Here is a 14,470-nt window from a genome sequence, read left to right as displayed (position 1 = left end):
TCATGTTGGACTCATCGAAGAGACCCCAAATCTGCCCTTGGGGTGTTCCAGAAGCTGTCACAGCTGCCCCTTCCCTATGCCTGAGGAGGGCAGTGGGGTTGGCCCGGCTGTGGGAGATGGACTGGGGGGGCTCAGCCTCATAGAGAGGAGCCTGGTATGTGTATGGGGTGGCTGCTGGGACCCATCCCCACATCAGCACCCAGTGTCCCCACTCATGGTTGGGGAGAGGGGCCTCGGGCAGCTCTGTGGGGTCACCTGCCTTAAATCCCAGCCTTGATCATAGGGGAAACGTTAGATGGTAATTATTATTAATTTGGTCATTATGATGAGGTGGTCGTTGTTTCCTGGGGAGGTTCCATTGCTCCTCGTGCTGAGCAGGAGGAAGGAGCAGGGCTGTGGAGTGCTCCTGGGTGCCATGCCAAGGTCACGCAACCACAGTCCCTGTTGTTCCCCCAGCCCCCACTGCTCCCCCCACCCCAATTTTGGTACCGTTTCATTGATAGTTGGGGAAAACTCTTGGAACTGGATGGGAAGGGCCCAACTTTGGGTTCGTGACCTGAAATAAAGAGATGATTTATTTTACAGAGCCCGTCTCAGATCTGTTTCTTCCCCAGAACTGCCCCCATGCCCCCAGCCCTGCCCTGGTTCCATTACCCTGGAATTCCTCTTCATTATCTGCAGACCAAATGCCCCTTTGGAGCCCCATTCTTTCAATAAGGCGTTGACTTCTGAGGGGGGGGAGGAGTTGGGTTTGCCATGGGTAGAGTTGGGTTGTGCCTCTGCTGTGTGTGCCCTTCTGTGCTGATAAAGACGAAGAAGTGATTATTCAGAGACAATTTTTCCCCACGAAATCTCATGTTTTCTGCAGTGATAAGAGCAGAAATGCAGCAGCTGCTTCCTTTTCTTTCCTATTTTTTTTTGGTCTTAAGGCCTATAGAACCTGGGATGTGTGCCCAGTGCTGCTCTCCTGTGCCCACTCTGTTGGTGGAGCAAGACATGAGTGCTGCTGCTCCCATAGAATAGAACCATAGGGTGGTTGGGTTGGGAGGGTCCTGGAAGGTCATGGAACCATAGGATGGTTGGGTTGGAAGAGTCTTGAAAGGTCATGGAACCATAAGGTGGTTGAGTTGGAAGGGCCCTTAAAGATCATAGAATGTTGGAATGGTTGGGTTGGGAAGGTCCTTAAAGATCATAGAACCATAGAGTGGTTGGGTTGGAAGGGTCCTTAAAGATCATAGAACGGTTCCTTCTGTCATTCCAACTGCACCATTCAGCTTGGTGCCATCTGTCAGTGTTCTGAGGGTGCTCTGATCCCATCGCTGGTGTCACTGATAAGGACATTGAAGAGCATCCATCCCAAGAAGGACCCCTCGGGGTCACCAGCCATCACCACCTCCACCTGAACCTTCCGACCCAGGTGTAGATGTGGCCATGCAGGTGTGCTGTGCTGATAGCAGGTGAACACATCCGGCCCCTATTGCACAAAATGGGTTAAAATAAACAAGTTTACTGTAGGTTGCTTGCACTGAGAGTACTTTTAGCTCTTGGCTTCTGACCTTCATGGCCAAGTGTGTTTTGGAAAAGAGATCAAGGCTGCTTGATAAGGCCGGGCCACCTGTGGGGTTCCCATCCCTCCTTCTCCATCCCCTATAAAGCAGCGTGCAGCGAAGTCTCAGCCACACCGTCACCATGCTGCAGCTCCTGCTCCTCGCTGCCCTCACGCTGTGTGGTGAGTCCTTGTGCCGACGGGGTCGTTAGCTGCTAACGAGCTCTCAGATTTGGGGTTCTGGGGAGCAATGGCTGCACAGCTGTCACTGTCTCTTTCCCACAGGTTGCCATGCAGAGTCGGTTTCTGATGACATGCAACGTGTGGTCGGAGGGACTGAGGCGAAATCACATGCTTGGCCCTCACAGGTGGATTGGGTTGGGGTCCTGTGATGAACCCAGGGGGATTCCATCCCCTTGGGGTTCCCATCTCCTTTGGGTTCCCATTCCCTTTGGATTCCCAACCCCTTGGGTCTCCCATCCCCTTTGGGTCTCCTGTACCCTTCAGGTTCCCATTCCCTGGGAGCTCCTATCCCCACATCTCACCCTGTGCTGGTTCCCCCCAGATCTCCCTCCAGTATTACTCTGGGGGCAGCTGGCACCACACCTGTGGAGGGTCCCTCATCCGACAGAACTGGGTGATGACAGCAGCCCACTGCGTAGACAGGTGAGCAGGCGTGGGAGCCCCGATGTGTCCTGAAAATGCCATTTTTTCCAGCAAAAAATACGAAGGAAAGAGATTAGCTGTGCCCACACAGAGAGCGGCAGCCTTTGCTGATCTTTCTGTCAAGGACTTGGGGTCATCCTGATCTCTGTATTATGGGGAACGATCCCTGGAAACATCTTTTTGTATGGATGACTCTTTGCTATGGAACCATAGGATGGTTGGGCTGGGAATGTCCTTAATGGTCATAGAAGCACAGAATACTGGGCCAAGTCTCTTCTTTCATCCTGCTGTATTGACCCCTGAAGCAATAACTGTGGGTCCTGATCCTTGATTTTCTGCAGTAACCTGAACTTCCGCGTCGTCGCCGGTGACCACAACCTCAACATTAAGGAGGGCACCGAGCAGACCTTCAGCGTCAGCGCCATCTACAAGCACCCCAACTGGAACTCCAACAACGTGGCTGCAGGGTAATGCACCCGGGGAGGGGGGTTGTCGGGAGGGAGCCCTGCAGGGGTGTGGGGATCACTCCACATGCTCTATGGTGCCCTTTGCATCCTTCCACAGCTATGACATTGCCCTGATCCGCCTGTCGGGTTCAGCCACGCTCAACAGCTACGTGCAGCTGGCAGTGCTGCCCAGCCAGGGCACAGTGCTGGCCAACAACCACCCCTGCTACATCAGCGGCTGGGGGCTGACCCGCAGTGAGTGCCATGGATATGGGCGTCCCAGGGACACTCAACCCCAAATGACTGAAAACTGGGGGGGAATTGGGGTTGGTTGTTGGGTTTTGGAAGTGGGTTGAGATCCCGCGTGGATTTGGGGGGTGTTATGGGGTCTGTTTGATCTATGGGTTTTAACGGGCCCTTGCTCGCTTGTAGCCAATGGGCAGCTGTCGAATGTGCTGCTGCAGGCATACCTGCCTGTCGTGAGCTACAACATCTGCTCCGGCTACTCCTACTGGGGCTCCAGTGTCAAGAACACCATGATCTGTGCTGGTGGGGATGGCGTGCGCTCCGGCTGCCAGGTACAGCCCCGTCACCCCACCGTCACCCACTGTCAGCCCCCAGCCCCGTTACGGTCCCACTCTGATGGATGCCCCTCCATAGGGTGATTCGGGAGGCCCCCTGCACTGCGCTGTCAATGGGGTGTACCAAGTGCATGGCGTCACCAGCTTCGTCTCTGGCTACGGCTGCAACGTGCGCAACAAGCCCACTGTCTTCACCCGAGTCTCTGCCTACATCTCCTGGATATCCAGCGTAAGGAGATGGTGGTTATTTTTCCAGTGGGGTCATGCATTGGGACTTGAGTGGCTTCTCCACCCACCGGGAAGGTGTGGAGCACCCAAGGGGGCATGGAGCACCCAATGGGGAATGGAGAACTCAATGGAAATGGAGCACCTAGTGAGGAATAGGGCACCCAATGGGGAATGGAGCACCCAAGGGGGAATGAAGCACTCAGTGGGGTGTGGAGCACTCAATGGGGCTGTGCTGGAGACTCAATGGGAGCACTGTGAATTTGTGGGGTTACAGCCCTTGTTCTCCTTCCAGGTGATCTCCTAAACACAGCAGCAGGAGAAGTCCAGCCCCAGCCCTGAATGTGGACATTGAGCATTTCAGCTGGGAACATTTATGTCTCCAAGCTGGCATCAATAAATTGTGTTCTTCAGTGAGATTGTGTTGACTTGTCTCTCCTCTGGAACATCTGCCCTGGTTCTTTTGACTGCATCCTTCCCATATCCCATCCCACCCCCATTCTCATTCCACCCCTGTTCCCTCCCCATGTCCTACAGTGCCTCGTGCTCCTCACGTCCCCATTGAGCTCAAGGACATCCAGAGCAAACCCGTTTGCAATGAGAGGGGATGGATGCGGTGTTATTATCACCTGGTGCTGTAGGGTCAAAGCGCACCCATGCACCCCCCTGGTGCGGGGCCGGTCGTACTCGAGGTGGGAAACAAACAGCAAAGAATTGCAGAAGTGGCTCCAAAAAGCAAAACTGAAACTCAAAACAGAAACGTGTGTGAGGGTTGCCACAGCCCGGCTGCTTGTGCTCCCCTTCCCGTCCCACCCCATGGTTGGGTGCTTCGGGGGTGCCCGGCTCTCAGCGGATGCATCGCTTCGAACTTCCGCAGCAGACACCAAACCACAGCAGATGCTGCAAGCAGAGCCCTGCACCGTCTGCAGCCATGGCTGAGGGCAGGAGCGGCGCAGGGCTGTTCGCCAAGCAGGTCCAGAAGCACTTCAGCAGGGCGCAGGAGAAGGTAAGGCACGGCCCCATTGCTCTGAGCTCCCACCTTTCGGTTGGGTGTTTGCAGGGTGGGGCAGCCCCGATGGGTTGTGCTCACCGTGTGCTGCTCTGCACCCATGGGTGCTCACGGGGTATCCGGTTGGGTGCCCCCACAGCGCTGCAAAGCTTCGGGTTTGCAAGCTGCTCCTCCGAGCCCCCCAGAATGCTTCCAAAAGGGGGGTTTCCTCCCCATTAAGTATTTCTGGTGGGGGTGGTGCTGGAATGGACTGTCCCCATGTCCCCCAGGGCCAGCAGACCCGGGTGCTGGGATGGCCCCGCAGTGCGGGTGCAGCCTGTGGCAGGAAGCGGGGGGAAGGGCTGCGGAAGTGGGCTGAAATGGGGCGATTGGACGTGGTTTGGGGACATTTCAACCCCAACAGTGGAAGGGGCAGCTCCCGTGGTTCCTGCTTAGTGCTAAATTCAGCTCTGCCGTGACCATATCAGCCCAGGACACACTTCCGTGCTCCTGTGGTGGGGACATAGGGATGGCCTTCACCCACAGCTCTTCCTCCTCCTCCTCCTCCTCCTCCTTGCAGCAGTGTCACCAGTTCCCACTGGGGCAGCTCTTCAGGGCTTCATTTGCATCAGTATTCACCCACTATGCCATCCCCATCCCATCCCTGTTCCGTCCCCATACCCTTCCCATCCCATTCCTGTTCCATACCCACAACCATAGGCTTTCACACCATAGGATTTCGCAGCCGAAGGCCGTGGGGACACACCGTGTTGGATTGACTCCCCAAACCCACAGATTTCCCCTAAAAACAAACAGCATCAGGGGGATGTGCAGAACTTGGGCATCCCTCGGGCACGGCTCAGCTCAGGTGGGCTCCACGTTGAGCCAGTCGGGTCCTGGGCAGCCTTTGGGGGAGTCTGCCCACTCTCCATGCCCACGTGCTCCGCTTTCCATCCCAGGTCCTGCAGAAGTTGGGCAAAACAGTGGAAACCAAAGACGAGCAGTTTGAGCAGAGCGCCTACAACTTCCAGCTGCAGCAGGTGGCACCAGGGACAGGAGGGGATGGGGGGGAAGAGGGACACTGTGCCATCCCCATGGCATCTGCATGTCATCCCTGTGACTGCCCTGTTCCATCCTCATGCCATCCCTATCCTATCCCCATACCACCCCCATGCTATTCCCATGGCACCTACAAGTCACCCCCCTCCATCCACCCCTGCTCCATCTCCATGCCATCTGCACGTCACCCCCATGCCATCCCCACCCTATTCCTGTTCCACCCCCACACCACCCCCATGCCATCCCTATTCCATCATTCCAGTGCCACCCTCATGCCACCCATGTCCCATTTCTAACCCACCCCAATCCCATTCCATCCCACCCCCACTCCCCACACCCTCTTTGGCCATCCCCACCTCGGGGGCTCCAACCTGCCCCCCCACCCCCTTATACATTTGCTTTGCAGAATGAAGGCAACAAACTCTACAAAGACCTGAAGGCTTTTGTCTGCGCAGTGAAAGGTACGGAGCAAAGCCCCCTTTGCACACCCAGCCCAGCACAGAGCAGCGGGTGGGGGAGGGGATGTGGTTGGGGTCATCAGTCCCTGTGCTGCTTTTCCTCACCACGCATCCCAACTTTCTGCATTCCCCCCCCCCCCCCAATCCCTGCAGTGATGCACGAGAGCTCACGAAAAGTGGCCGAAACGCTGCAGGAGATCTACAGCACTGAATGGGACGGACACGTGGAGCTGAAGGCCATTGCAGACGTGAGCACCGCCATCCCCTGAGGGCTGGGATGAGTCCATGGGGACGGAGCCCGGCACGTCCCCCATCCCCATCCCCCATCCCCATCCCCCATCCCTCCCGCAGAGCAACGACTTGCTGTGGGATGACTACGAGGCAAAGCTGGGCGACCAGGCGCTGCGCCTGATGGAGAACTACCTGGCACAGTTTGGGGACTTCAAGGCACGTGGGGTGTGATTGTGTGGCACAGCATGGGATGTGGGCGGGTGGGGTGATAGGGGATGGGATGGCACAACAAGGCATAGCACAGCATGGTATGGTAAGGCATGGCATAGTAGGGTACAGCATAGAAAGGAATGGCATGGCATGATATGGTATGGCATGGCATGGCACAGAAAGGCATAGCGCAGCATGGAATGGCATGGCATAGTATGGCATGGAATGGCATGGCATGGCACAGCATGGCATAGCATGGCACAGCACGGCACAGCACAGCACGGCACAGCACAGCATGGCACAGCATGGCATGGAATGGCACAGCATGGCACAGCACAGCACAGCACGGCACAGCACGTTTCCATCTCTCATTGCTCTCTGCCCCACTCAGGAGCGCATTGCCAAGCGTGGCCGCAAGCTGGTGGACTACGACAGCGCCCGGCACCACCTGGAAGCGCTGCAGAACGCCAAGAAGAAGGACGAGGCCAAGATTGCCAAGGTGGGTCCAAGCCGGCTCTGGGTGAGGGCTGTGCCCCCCTGACCCCCCATGACCCCCATAACCCCCCGGGCCCCCACAGGCTGAGGAGGAGTTCAACAGAGCGCAGGCGGTGTTTGAGGAGCTGAACCGGGAGCTGCGGGAGGAGCTGCCTGTGCTGTATGGGAGGTACTGAGCAGCCCCGACCCGCAGCCCCCTCCCCAAATCCCCCCTGCAAAAGCATTGCAGGCACCCATGCAGATCTGCAACACCCCGCAGAGAGCAACAACACAAAATAACACCCCACTGCAATGCAATGCTGCCCCAAACTGCCGTCCCCATTCATCCCATTCATCCCATTTTCATCCCCCCCCCTACCACCACCCCAAGGATGGGGGTTAAGGGCTGCACCCCCCCTGCCCCCCTCCTCCCTGCTCCCCATTTCTCCCCCCAGCCGCATCGCCTGCTACGTCACCATCTTCCAGAACATCTCCAACCTGCGTGACATCTTCTACAAGGAGATGAGCAAGGTGGGACCCCAAAGTCCCCTTACAGAACCCCCCCTAACCCTAATTTGCCCTCTGCCGGATGCAGTCGCACTCATGGGGGGTCCTGGGGGGCTCTGATGGGTTTCTCTCCCCCCCCACACAGCTCAACCGTGACCTCTACGAGGTGATGGGGAAACTGGACAAGCAGCACTCCAGCAAAGTCTTCATCATCAAAGGTGTCCCCAGGTAATTAGGGCCGATGTTCTCCTGCTGTTGGGTGTTATGGAGATGGGGCCGAGCACCTCCCAGTGCTGGGTGATGAGCTGGTGCCTTTGGCTTTGGTGCTGCTCAGAGCTAATGGGATGAATTTGGGTTGGAGATGCGATTTGGGTTGGGGACCCGGTTTCACCACGACCCCTGAGCAGCATCCAGCTGCATTTAGGGTCTCACAAGGACTGAACCTCATTTGTCATCCCCCAACACAGCAACCGCCGCTCGCTGCTCATCTCAGCCCCTGTCAGCCCCCCTGCCGTGTACCCGTGCCCGGGGAAGGCACCCAACTGGGACCCCTCATCGGGAGCAGAGCAGACTCCGATGTCCCCCGGGGTGGGCAGTGATGGCACCGAGGATGTCCCCAATGGCCCCGCAGCACCGGGTCCCGCTGAGCCGGGTGCCCCCATGCCTGGACCCCCTCCGGCCTCACCTGTGAGCGTGGGGTCCACATCAGAGTCGGAGTCGGAGTGCAGCGAGGAGAGCTGTGAGATCGACCTCAGCCCCAAAGAGACGGAGGCGTCCACAGGCAGCGGCCGCCCTGGATCCCCCAAAACAGAAGGGGCTGCCGTGGGGGCAGTGGAGGGCATCGCTGCATCCATGGCTTCCGTCATCCTCTCCGAGGCCATCACTGCAGCCACCAGCGCCGCTCCAGGGGACAGCACTGACAGTGAGACCAGCCCCGTGGGGGGGGCATGGGGGTCTTCATCCCCAGAGGGATCGGAGGAGAGCGTGGAGGGGACGGATGTGTCCCAGCAGGTGAGCAAAGCCGGGTCAGGCACTGGGGATGGGGTTTGGAGGGCAGGGGGCTGTGCTGGGGGCTGCACCCCATGGAGACGTGTGGGGCAGTGCCCTGGGGTGCTCAGAGCCCCCATAGAGGAGGCTGGGGAATGGGAGATCTGGGAATGGGCCCCAGCTTTGTGCAGGGATGGGGGGCTGGGGATGGGCCCAGCCTGATGCAAGGACATAAAGCCTGGGGGGTCCGTGGATGAGCCCCCGCATGGTGCAGGAACATGGGATGGGGGGGATGGGGGGGATGGGGGGGGATGAGCCCCGACTGGATTCAAGGATTTGGGGATGGGAGGGCCAGGAGATGAACCCCAGCTTTGTGTGGGGTCTGGGGAAGGGGGGGAGGGAAAGATGAGGGGATCAGGGGATGAGCCCCCCCCAGCGCATTGCTGCTGTCCCTGCAGGTGGGGCTGGACGCAGGGCCCTGTGAGCAGGGCACACCTGGACCACCAGAGCAGGACGTGAGCTGTGACCCCCCCCAGGAGCCCAGCGAGTCCCTCACCCCACTGTGACCCCCACGCTCCGAACAGTGCAGGCAGTGAAGGGGGAGCAGCTTTATGGGGCAGCCTGCAGATCCCTGCACGTAACTGTAATGTGCTTCACAACACACAGAGCTGAAATAAAGGCAGAGGGCGGCAGCAGCACCTGGGAATGCAATGAGAGGAGGTTGGATTTTCTGGACCTCAGGTCCATCCTCAGAGCCAAACGTGGGGCTTTGCATTGCAGCAGGCATTGCACACAGACGGAACACCCCGTGCACAACTCCGTGCTGCAAAGGTGCAGCTTTGGGGTGCAATGCAGCTCCATCCCCAGCACTGAATCTGGGGGTTGCATTGCAGCTGGCACTGCACGCTGCTGGGGCATCCCATGCAAACATCCGTGCAGCTTTGGGGTTCCCTATGGGGCAGCTCCTGTGGGTCTTATGGATGGATCCATCAGTGGGATTGGTGCTCCACGTGTGTGCAATGCACTTTGCTGCGTGGGCCGTGCTGCTGCGGGGTGTCCCATCCTGCACCAGCAAAGGGTTAAGCAGGAGGAATTGCAGCTCTGTCATCATCGGGGGCAGTGGAACTGGAAAGGTGAGGCAGGAAGGGAACGCCCAGGCAAGGCCAGGCTGCACCAAACTGCATTGCACTGCACGGAGCAGCACATGGTGCCTGCAGCCCCACACGGCCCGCACGGGTATGGGGGGGAGCAGGGGGATTCGGGGTGTGCTTTGTGCTTGTGGGTGGTGAGAATGGGATGGTGGGAATGGGGTGATGGGGTGGTGGGTGTGTGGTGGTGGGTATGGGGTGTTTGGTGTGGAGTGTTAGGTATGGGGTGTTGGGTATGGGGTGTTGGGCATGGGGTGTTGGGCATGGGGTGTTGGGCATGGGGTGCTGTTAGGTGTGAGTTGCTGGGCTTGTGGTGCTGGGTATGGGGTGATGAGCGTGGAGCTCATGGAGTTTTGCTCATGGAGAGGCTCATGTGGAGCTCAGCCCTGCAGAAAGCAGAGCGAAAGCTGAGTTGGGATTGGGGGGAACCCCATGAGATGCAGCAGAACGTGGTGGGGTCCCGGGCCCACCCCCTGGGTTTGGTGGGCCTGCACTGAGGGTGGGATGACTGCAAGCAGGAACCACTGGTGGCTCCATGGAACTTACAGGGGCTGAAGAGCAACGTCCATAACAAAACCTCACCCCGACAGCCCCCCCCCAGCGCCCAGCAGTGCAAACAGGAGAGCATCTCCCACCCCACAAACAGCCCCAGCTCTACACACATCCCTGAGCTCAGCCCCACGTGGTGCTCAGCACTGAGCTGTGCAGCGCCTGCGGGACCGGCTGCGTTCTGCCCCACAAACTGGTTTGGCACCATCCGGACCAGCCGGTGCTGTGCTGCAGCCTGGGGGGGGGGGGAGTGCTGGTAAAATAGGGGTTGGCTGCTGGAACGGGAATAGGAATGGGAATGGGGTGGGAATGGTGCAGGCACACAGTGGGGTAGGGGCTGAGGGAATGGGAATGGGAATGGAATGGGATGGGCACACAGTGCCTGCACACAGCGGGGTGGGGGGAACTGGAAGAGGAAACGGAATGGGAATGGGATGAAGTTAGTGATGGGATGAAGTGATGGGATATGATGATGGTTAGGGATGGGATGAAGTTTAGGGATGGGATGAAGTTTAGGGATGGGATGTTGATGTTTAGGGATGGGATGATGATGCTTAGGGATGGGATAATGAAGTTTAGGGATGGGATGATGTTTAGGGATGGGATGTTGATGTTTAGGGATGGGATGAAGTTTAGGGATGGGATGATGATGTTTAGGGATGGGATGATGTTTAGGGATGGGATGATGATGTTTAGGGATGGATGAAGTTTAGGGATGGGATGATGTTTAGGGATGGGATGATGTTTAGGGATGGGATGATGTTTAGGGATGGGATGATGAAGTTTAGGGATGGGATGCTACTGCTGCTGCTGCTGCTGCTGCGGCTCCGTCCGCTCTTCTCTCGGATCGATTCTGACCGGGGGACGCACTCGCTGTGTTTGCTCCTGACATCTGGCGGTGCCGCTCCGCAGAGCGCTGAGTCACTCGTGTCCGGTGCAGGAGCCGCTGCCCTCGGGCTGCAGCAACGCGGCGCTGCTTTCGGGGCTGCAGAGGTGGTTGTCGGGATGGGGACGGTGCGGGGGGGGGGGGGAGCGATGTGCGATGCTGTGCGAGGGTCTGTGTGTGTGTGGGGGGGGGGTAATGTGGTGCTGCAGCCCCGCACAAGTTCACCTTGGAGAGCAAAAGGCGAAGCTCGGATGCTGCCCCCCGTTGCCCCCGGCCCCCCCCCCCGTCCCGCTGCACTGATCACGGCCCCTCCTTCTCCCCGCAGTTGTGAAGGAGCCCCCAGCCCGAGCTCAGCCACGCCGATGCCATGGAGGGGGCTCTTCCCACGCTCCCCCCAGGTAAGACTCGGGGCAGGGCTGAGCGCTGCTCCGTGCTTAGAGGTCGCCTCCAACCTTAACGACTCCGTGAAGCTCAATGGCTCCACCAGCAGACGATGGGTCGGGGTCGGATTTGACCTTGGAGGCCCATCTGAATGAGGAGTGGGCACGGCCGGGGGGACCATCCCGGGGGGGGGGGTCACAGAGCTGCGGGGACGCATTGGGGTCGGAGCGGGCGACCTCAGGGGTCTCATCCAACCCAATGAGACCCATTCTGCTGTCCCACGAGTAGAGCTGATGACGCCGGGGCTGAAGAAGGCTCACCCCAACGCTCCCCATGAAGCAGCCAACACGGCCGTCATCGCAGGTAGGGGCTGCCCACCCCCCCAACCCCCACCCCATACACCGCGTGGGGCTGAACTCCTCTCCTCCTCCCACCAGTGGTCATCACTCTGGTGTTCCTCACCCTGCTGACGGTGCTGGTGGTCATCATCATCTACCTGTACAGAAACAAGGGCAGCTACCTCACCTACGAGCAGCCGGCGGCCGAGGCGGACACGGCCGTGCAGATGGAAGAAGATCCATCCAAAGAGAAAGAGGAATATTTCATATAGGGGCCACCCGACGGCTCCGACCTGCAGCTGCTTTTCTTGCCTCGTTCCCTGTAATTTATTATTAGAGGGAGGTGAATGAAGCCCGGCAGCTCCGCACCCATCCCCTCCCTTTGGGTGCCTTCAATACAACCCAGTGACCAACGCTGCAAGAATTGCTCTTGTTGTTCCTTTATCTCGCGTCACAACCGAGCGATTCTGCTCTGGTCCTTATTAGCATGGAGGGCTCATTAGCATGGAGGGCTCATTAGCATGGCGGCCTCATTAACGCGGCTAATTGGGAGGCGATACGGTCCAGCGCCGCCCACCACGGACCCGAACGCAGCTCTGCCCCCCCCCCATCCCACCCCCCGGTTCCGCCCATCGAACCCTCCTCGTGAGCTGCTCCTCCACTCACGGCGCGGCCCGAATCGAAGCCGAAGGGGGGGGGGGGGGTTGTCCAACTGGAAGCAAAGGGGGAAAGAAACAGCGCAGCAACGCGAGGGGCGGCAGGCAGAGAAAGCAGCGGGGCTGGGGGGGGGGGGGGGGGGTAGCAAACAAAGCCTCTCCTGCATTCAAATGTTCAAAATAAGTCTTTATTTCTACTTTCTGGGTTGGTTTTTTTTTTTACTTTTTTTTTTTTGGTTTTTTTTTTTGGTTATTTTGTTTCCTTTTTAGTATAAAAAAAAAAAAGGCAAATCCCCGCCGTTCAGCGCCCCGCAGCCCCACACACACAACGCGACCCAGCGCCGCACCCCCCCCCCCCACTACCCCCCACCCCCCCCGGCCGCCGGTTGGACGCAGCCCGGAGGGGACGCGGATCGAGGCGGATCCCGATCGAGCAGGTGGGAATCGGGCCCTTTTTGGGGTCGTTTTTTGCTTCGTCCATACGCCGATAAAATAAAAAGGAAGCGCGGAGGATCCTGACGTGTTTCTCCTCCGCCCCCCCCCGCCTCCCCCCCCCCCCCCCCCCTTTTGGGCTGTGTTGCAATGTGTGGTTCCTATAACGACCCACAGCCCGCACCCAGCTGTGGGGATGGGGACAGCAACAGTGTGTGTGGGGGGGGGGTCAGAAAGGGGAAAAAGGGGGTGAAACAGGAGGAGGGTTTGGGGGAGAATAAAGGGGGGAGGAGAGTAAAAGGGGGGGGAATAAGGGAAGGAATAAAGGGGGGGAATAAGGGAAGAAATAAAGGGGGGAATAAGGGAAGGAATAAAGGGGGGGAATAAGGGAAGGAATAAAGGGGGGGAATAAGGGAAGGAATAAAGGGGGGGGAATAAGGGAAGGAATAAAGGGGGTTGAATCCTGCTTATTAAGCATCAGCTAAAAGCAGAGTTAGCATCGAATGAAATGTCCCGACATCGCATCGTGTTCCTGGCACCAAAGCATGGCTTTGATTAGACCTAAATGTGCAAAGAAATCCAAGCGGACTTGGAGGGGTTCCGGGGTCCCATGGTGGGGGGGGGGAGGCAGGGGAGGGGTCTGCAGGGGGAGTTGGGTGAAGGATGCATTGCACCTCTGCTTTGTGAGCTGCAGGTCCCGGTGCTCCGCTCCTCACCCATTCCATGTGCACCAATGGTTGTGCAGCCCCCCCACCCCCAAAAAACCCCCCCCGGGATGAAAGAAGGGGCAGCATCGCTGAGGCCCCCCCCCCCCTCCAGGATGGAAACATGCTGGGTGGGGGGTCAGGAGCAGGAAGACACCTCGGCTCTGCGAGCTCAGCTTAACACGGGCCTGAAGCAGTTACAGGGTGAGCAGTGCTGACGGGACGTGACGCCGTTCCTTACACACACGTAGCCCCCCCCACCCCCTAACCCTAACCCTGACCCCCCCCCGCGGCCCCCCACCCCCCTTCCTTCTTCACCAGATAGTGTAGCCGCCGTCTGAGCCTCCCAGGAAGAAGTTGCCCTTCCGCTGCGTCACCAGCACGTTGGCTCCCTGCATGACCGCCAGCTGCGCCGCGTTGGGGGGGCAGCCGGGCGGGGGGGGCTGCAAAACACAGAGCAAAAAGGTGGGGGGGGGGGCTCAGAACCTCAGCGGGATGCAAGGCTGGGGGGTAAAGGGGGTGGGGAACATCCCCAGCTGCACTGGGATGGGGAATGGGGGCAGGGGGGGCTCACCAACCAGGGATGGTGGGTTGGAAAGGTGCTCAGAGCTCCGAGATGGGGGGGGGGGCAGAGCTGCAGATGAGGCCTCACCAGGACAGAGCTGAGGGGTCAACCCCCTCCCTGCCCCATCGCCCCCACTCTGTCAGTGCAGCCCAGGTCAGCTGCAGTTTGGTGACCCCCACCCCTCCCACCCCCAACCCCCAGGTCAGAAATGAAGGCACGCCTCCTCCCCGCGGGCTTTTTGGGGGGGGTCCATCCTGTACTTACAGGGATGCTGGCGGTGCCTCCGGCCCCAAACCTCGCTCCAGCATCAAAGCCTCCCTCCACCAGCACGGTGGAGCCCGGGGGGTAGACGGGTCCCACGGGGTAATACGCCATGGGGACGGAGGAACCGATGGGCCCCACGGCCACGGACTGGGCCACGGGCAGGAAGACA

At 59.0% G+C, this 14,470-nt stretch overlaps 4 protein-coding genes across 4 annotated transcripts; 3 read left to right on the top strand and 1 right to left on the bottom strand.

The window, feature by feature from the left end:
• The first annotated feature begins 1,689 nt into the window (after positions 1-1,689).
• On the top strand, positions 1,690-3,771 carry CELA1 (chymotrypsin like elastase 1). The gene is made up of 8 exons (XM_072357895.1): positions 1,690-1,729; positions 1,832-1,914; positions 2,112-2,212; positions 2,554-2,679; positions 2,777-2,913; positions 3,091-3,236; positions 3,319-3,468; positions 3,760-3,771. The coding sequence occupies exons 1-8, from the start codon at positions 1,690-1,692 to the stop codon at positions 3,769-3,771; spliced, it is 795 nt and encodes a 264-aa protein (XP_072213996.1).
• Positions 3,772-4,207: 436 nt separating this feature from the next.
• Positions 4,208-9,087, top strand: BIN2 (bridging integrator 2). Its single transcript, XM_072358039.1, has 11 exons — positions 4,208-4,470; positions 5,412-5,492; positions 5,918-5,972; positions 6,123-6,217; positions 6,321-6,416; positions 6,802-6,909; positions 6,989-7,074; positions 7,340-7,415; positions 7,537-7,619; positions 7,859-8,402; positions 8,837-9,087. The coding sequence occupies exons 1-11, from the start codon at positions 4,318-4,320 to the stop codon at positions 8,942-8,944; spliced, it is 1,485 nt and encodes a 494-aa protein (XP_072214140.1). The 5' UTR covers positions 4,208-4,317; the 3' UTR covers positions 8,945-9,087.
• Positions 9,088-10,985: 1,898 nt separating this feature from the next.
• On the top strand, positions 10,986-12,049 carry SMAGP (small cell adhesion glycoprotein). The gene is made up of 4 exons (XM_072358142.1): positions 10,986-11,068; positions 11,287-11,359; positions 11,631-11,705; positions 11,780-12,049. Exons 2-4 carry the CDS (start codon positions 11,329-11,331, stop codon positions 11,950-11,952), a joined length of 279 nt encoding a protein of 92 aa, XP_072214243.1. The 5' UTR covers positions 10,986-11,068; positions 11,287-11,328; the 3' UTR covers positions 11,953-12,049.
• Positions 12,050-12,637: 588 nt separating this feature from the next.
• On the bottom strand, positions 12,638-14,463 carry DAZAP2 (DAZ associated protein 2). The gene is made up of 2 exons (XM_072358019.1): positions 14,302-14,463; positions 12,638-13,915 (listed from the first exon to the last, which is right to left on the bottom strand). The coding sequence occupies exons 1-2, from the start codon at positions 14,410-14,412 to the stop codon at positions 13,787-13,789; spliced, it is 240 nt and encodes a 79-aa protein (XP_072214120.1). The 5' UTR covers positions 14,413-14,463; the 3' UTR covers positions 12,638-13,786.
• Between the last annotated feature and the right edge of the window lie 7 nt (positions 14,464-14,470).

This window comes from Excalfactoria chinensis, chromosome 28 (assembly GCF_039878825.1).
Source record: "Excalfactoria chinensis isolate bCotChi1 chromosome 28, bCotChi1.hap2, whole genome shotgun sequence".
In the NCBI taxonomy this organism is placed as follows: Eukaryota; Metazoa; Chordata; class Aves; order Galliformes; family Phasianidae; genus Excalfactoria; species Excalfactoria chinensis.
Note: the sequence above shows the minus strand (reverse complement) of the source record. Positions and strands in the feature narration are given on the sequence as shown.

Excerpts from the sequence above, each read along its gene's own strand:
- CELA1 (XM_072357895.1), top strand. The coding sequence starts at position 1,690 with ATGCTGCAGCTCCTGCTCCTCGCTGCCCTCACGCTGTGTG. Across the intron at positions 1,915-2,111 it reads CACATGCTTGGCCCTCACAG|ATCTCCCTCCAGTATTACTC; the intron begins GTGGATTGGGTT and ends GGTTCCCCCCAG. Across the intron at positions 2,680-2,776 it reads TCCAACAACGTGGCTGCAGG|CTATGACATTGCCCTGATCC; the intron begins GTAATGCACCCG and ends ATCCTTCCACAG.
- BIN2 (XM_072358039.1), top strand. The coding sequence starts at position 4,318 with ATGCATCGCTTCGAACTTCCGCAGCAGACACCAAACCACAGCAGATGC. Across the intron at positions 6,417-6,801 it reads CACAGTTTGGGGACTTCAAG|GAGCGCATTGCCAAGCGTGG; the intron begins GCACGTGGGGTG and ends TGCCCCACTCAG. Across the intron at positions 7,075-7,339 it reads CTGCCTGTGCTGTATGGGAG|CCGCATCGCCTGCTACGTCA; the intron begins GTACTGAGCAGC and ends TTCTCCCCCCAG.
- SMAGP (XM_072358142.1), top strand. The coding sequence starts at position 11,329 with ATGGAGGGGGCTCTTCCCACGCTCCCCCCAG. Across the intron at positions 11,360-11,630 it reads TCTTCCCACGCTCCCCCCAG|AGCTGATGACGCCGGGGCTG; the intron begins GTAAGACTCGGG and ends TCCCACGAGTAG. Across the intron at positions 11,706-11,779 it reads CAACACGGCCGTCATCGCAG|TGGTCATCACTCTGGTGTTC; the intron begins GTAGGGGCTGCC and ends TCCTCCCACCAG.
- DAZAP2 (XM_072358019.1), bottom strand. The coding sequence starts at position 14,412 with ATGGCGTATTACCCCGTGGGACCCGTCTACCCCCCGGGCTCCACCGTG. Across the intron at positions 13,916-14,301 it reads GAGGCACCGCCAGCATCCCT|CCCCCCCCGCCCGGCTGCCC; the intron begins GTAAGTACAGGA and ends TGTGTTTTGCAG.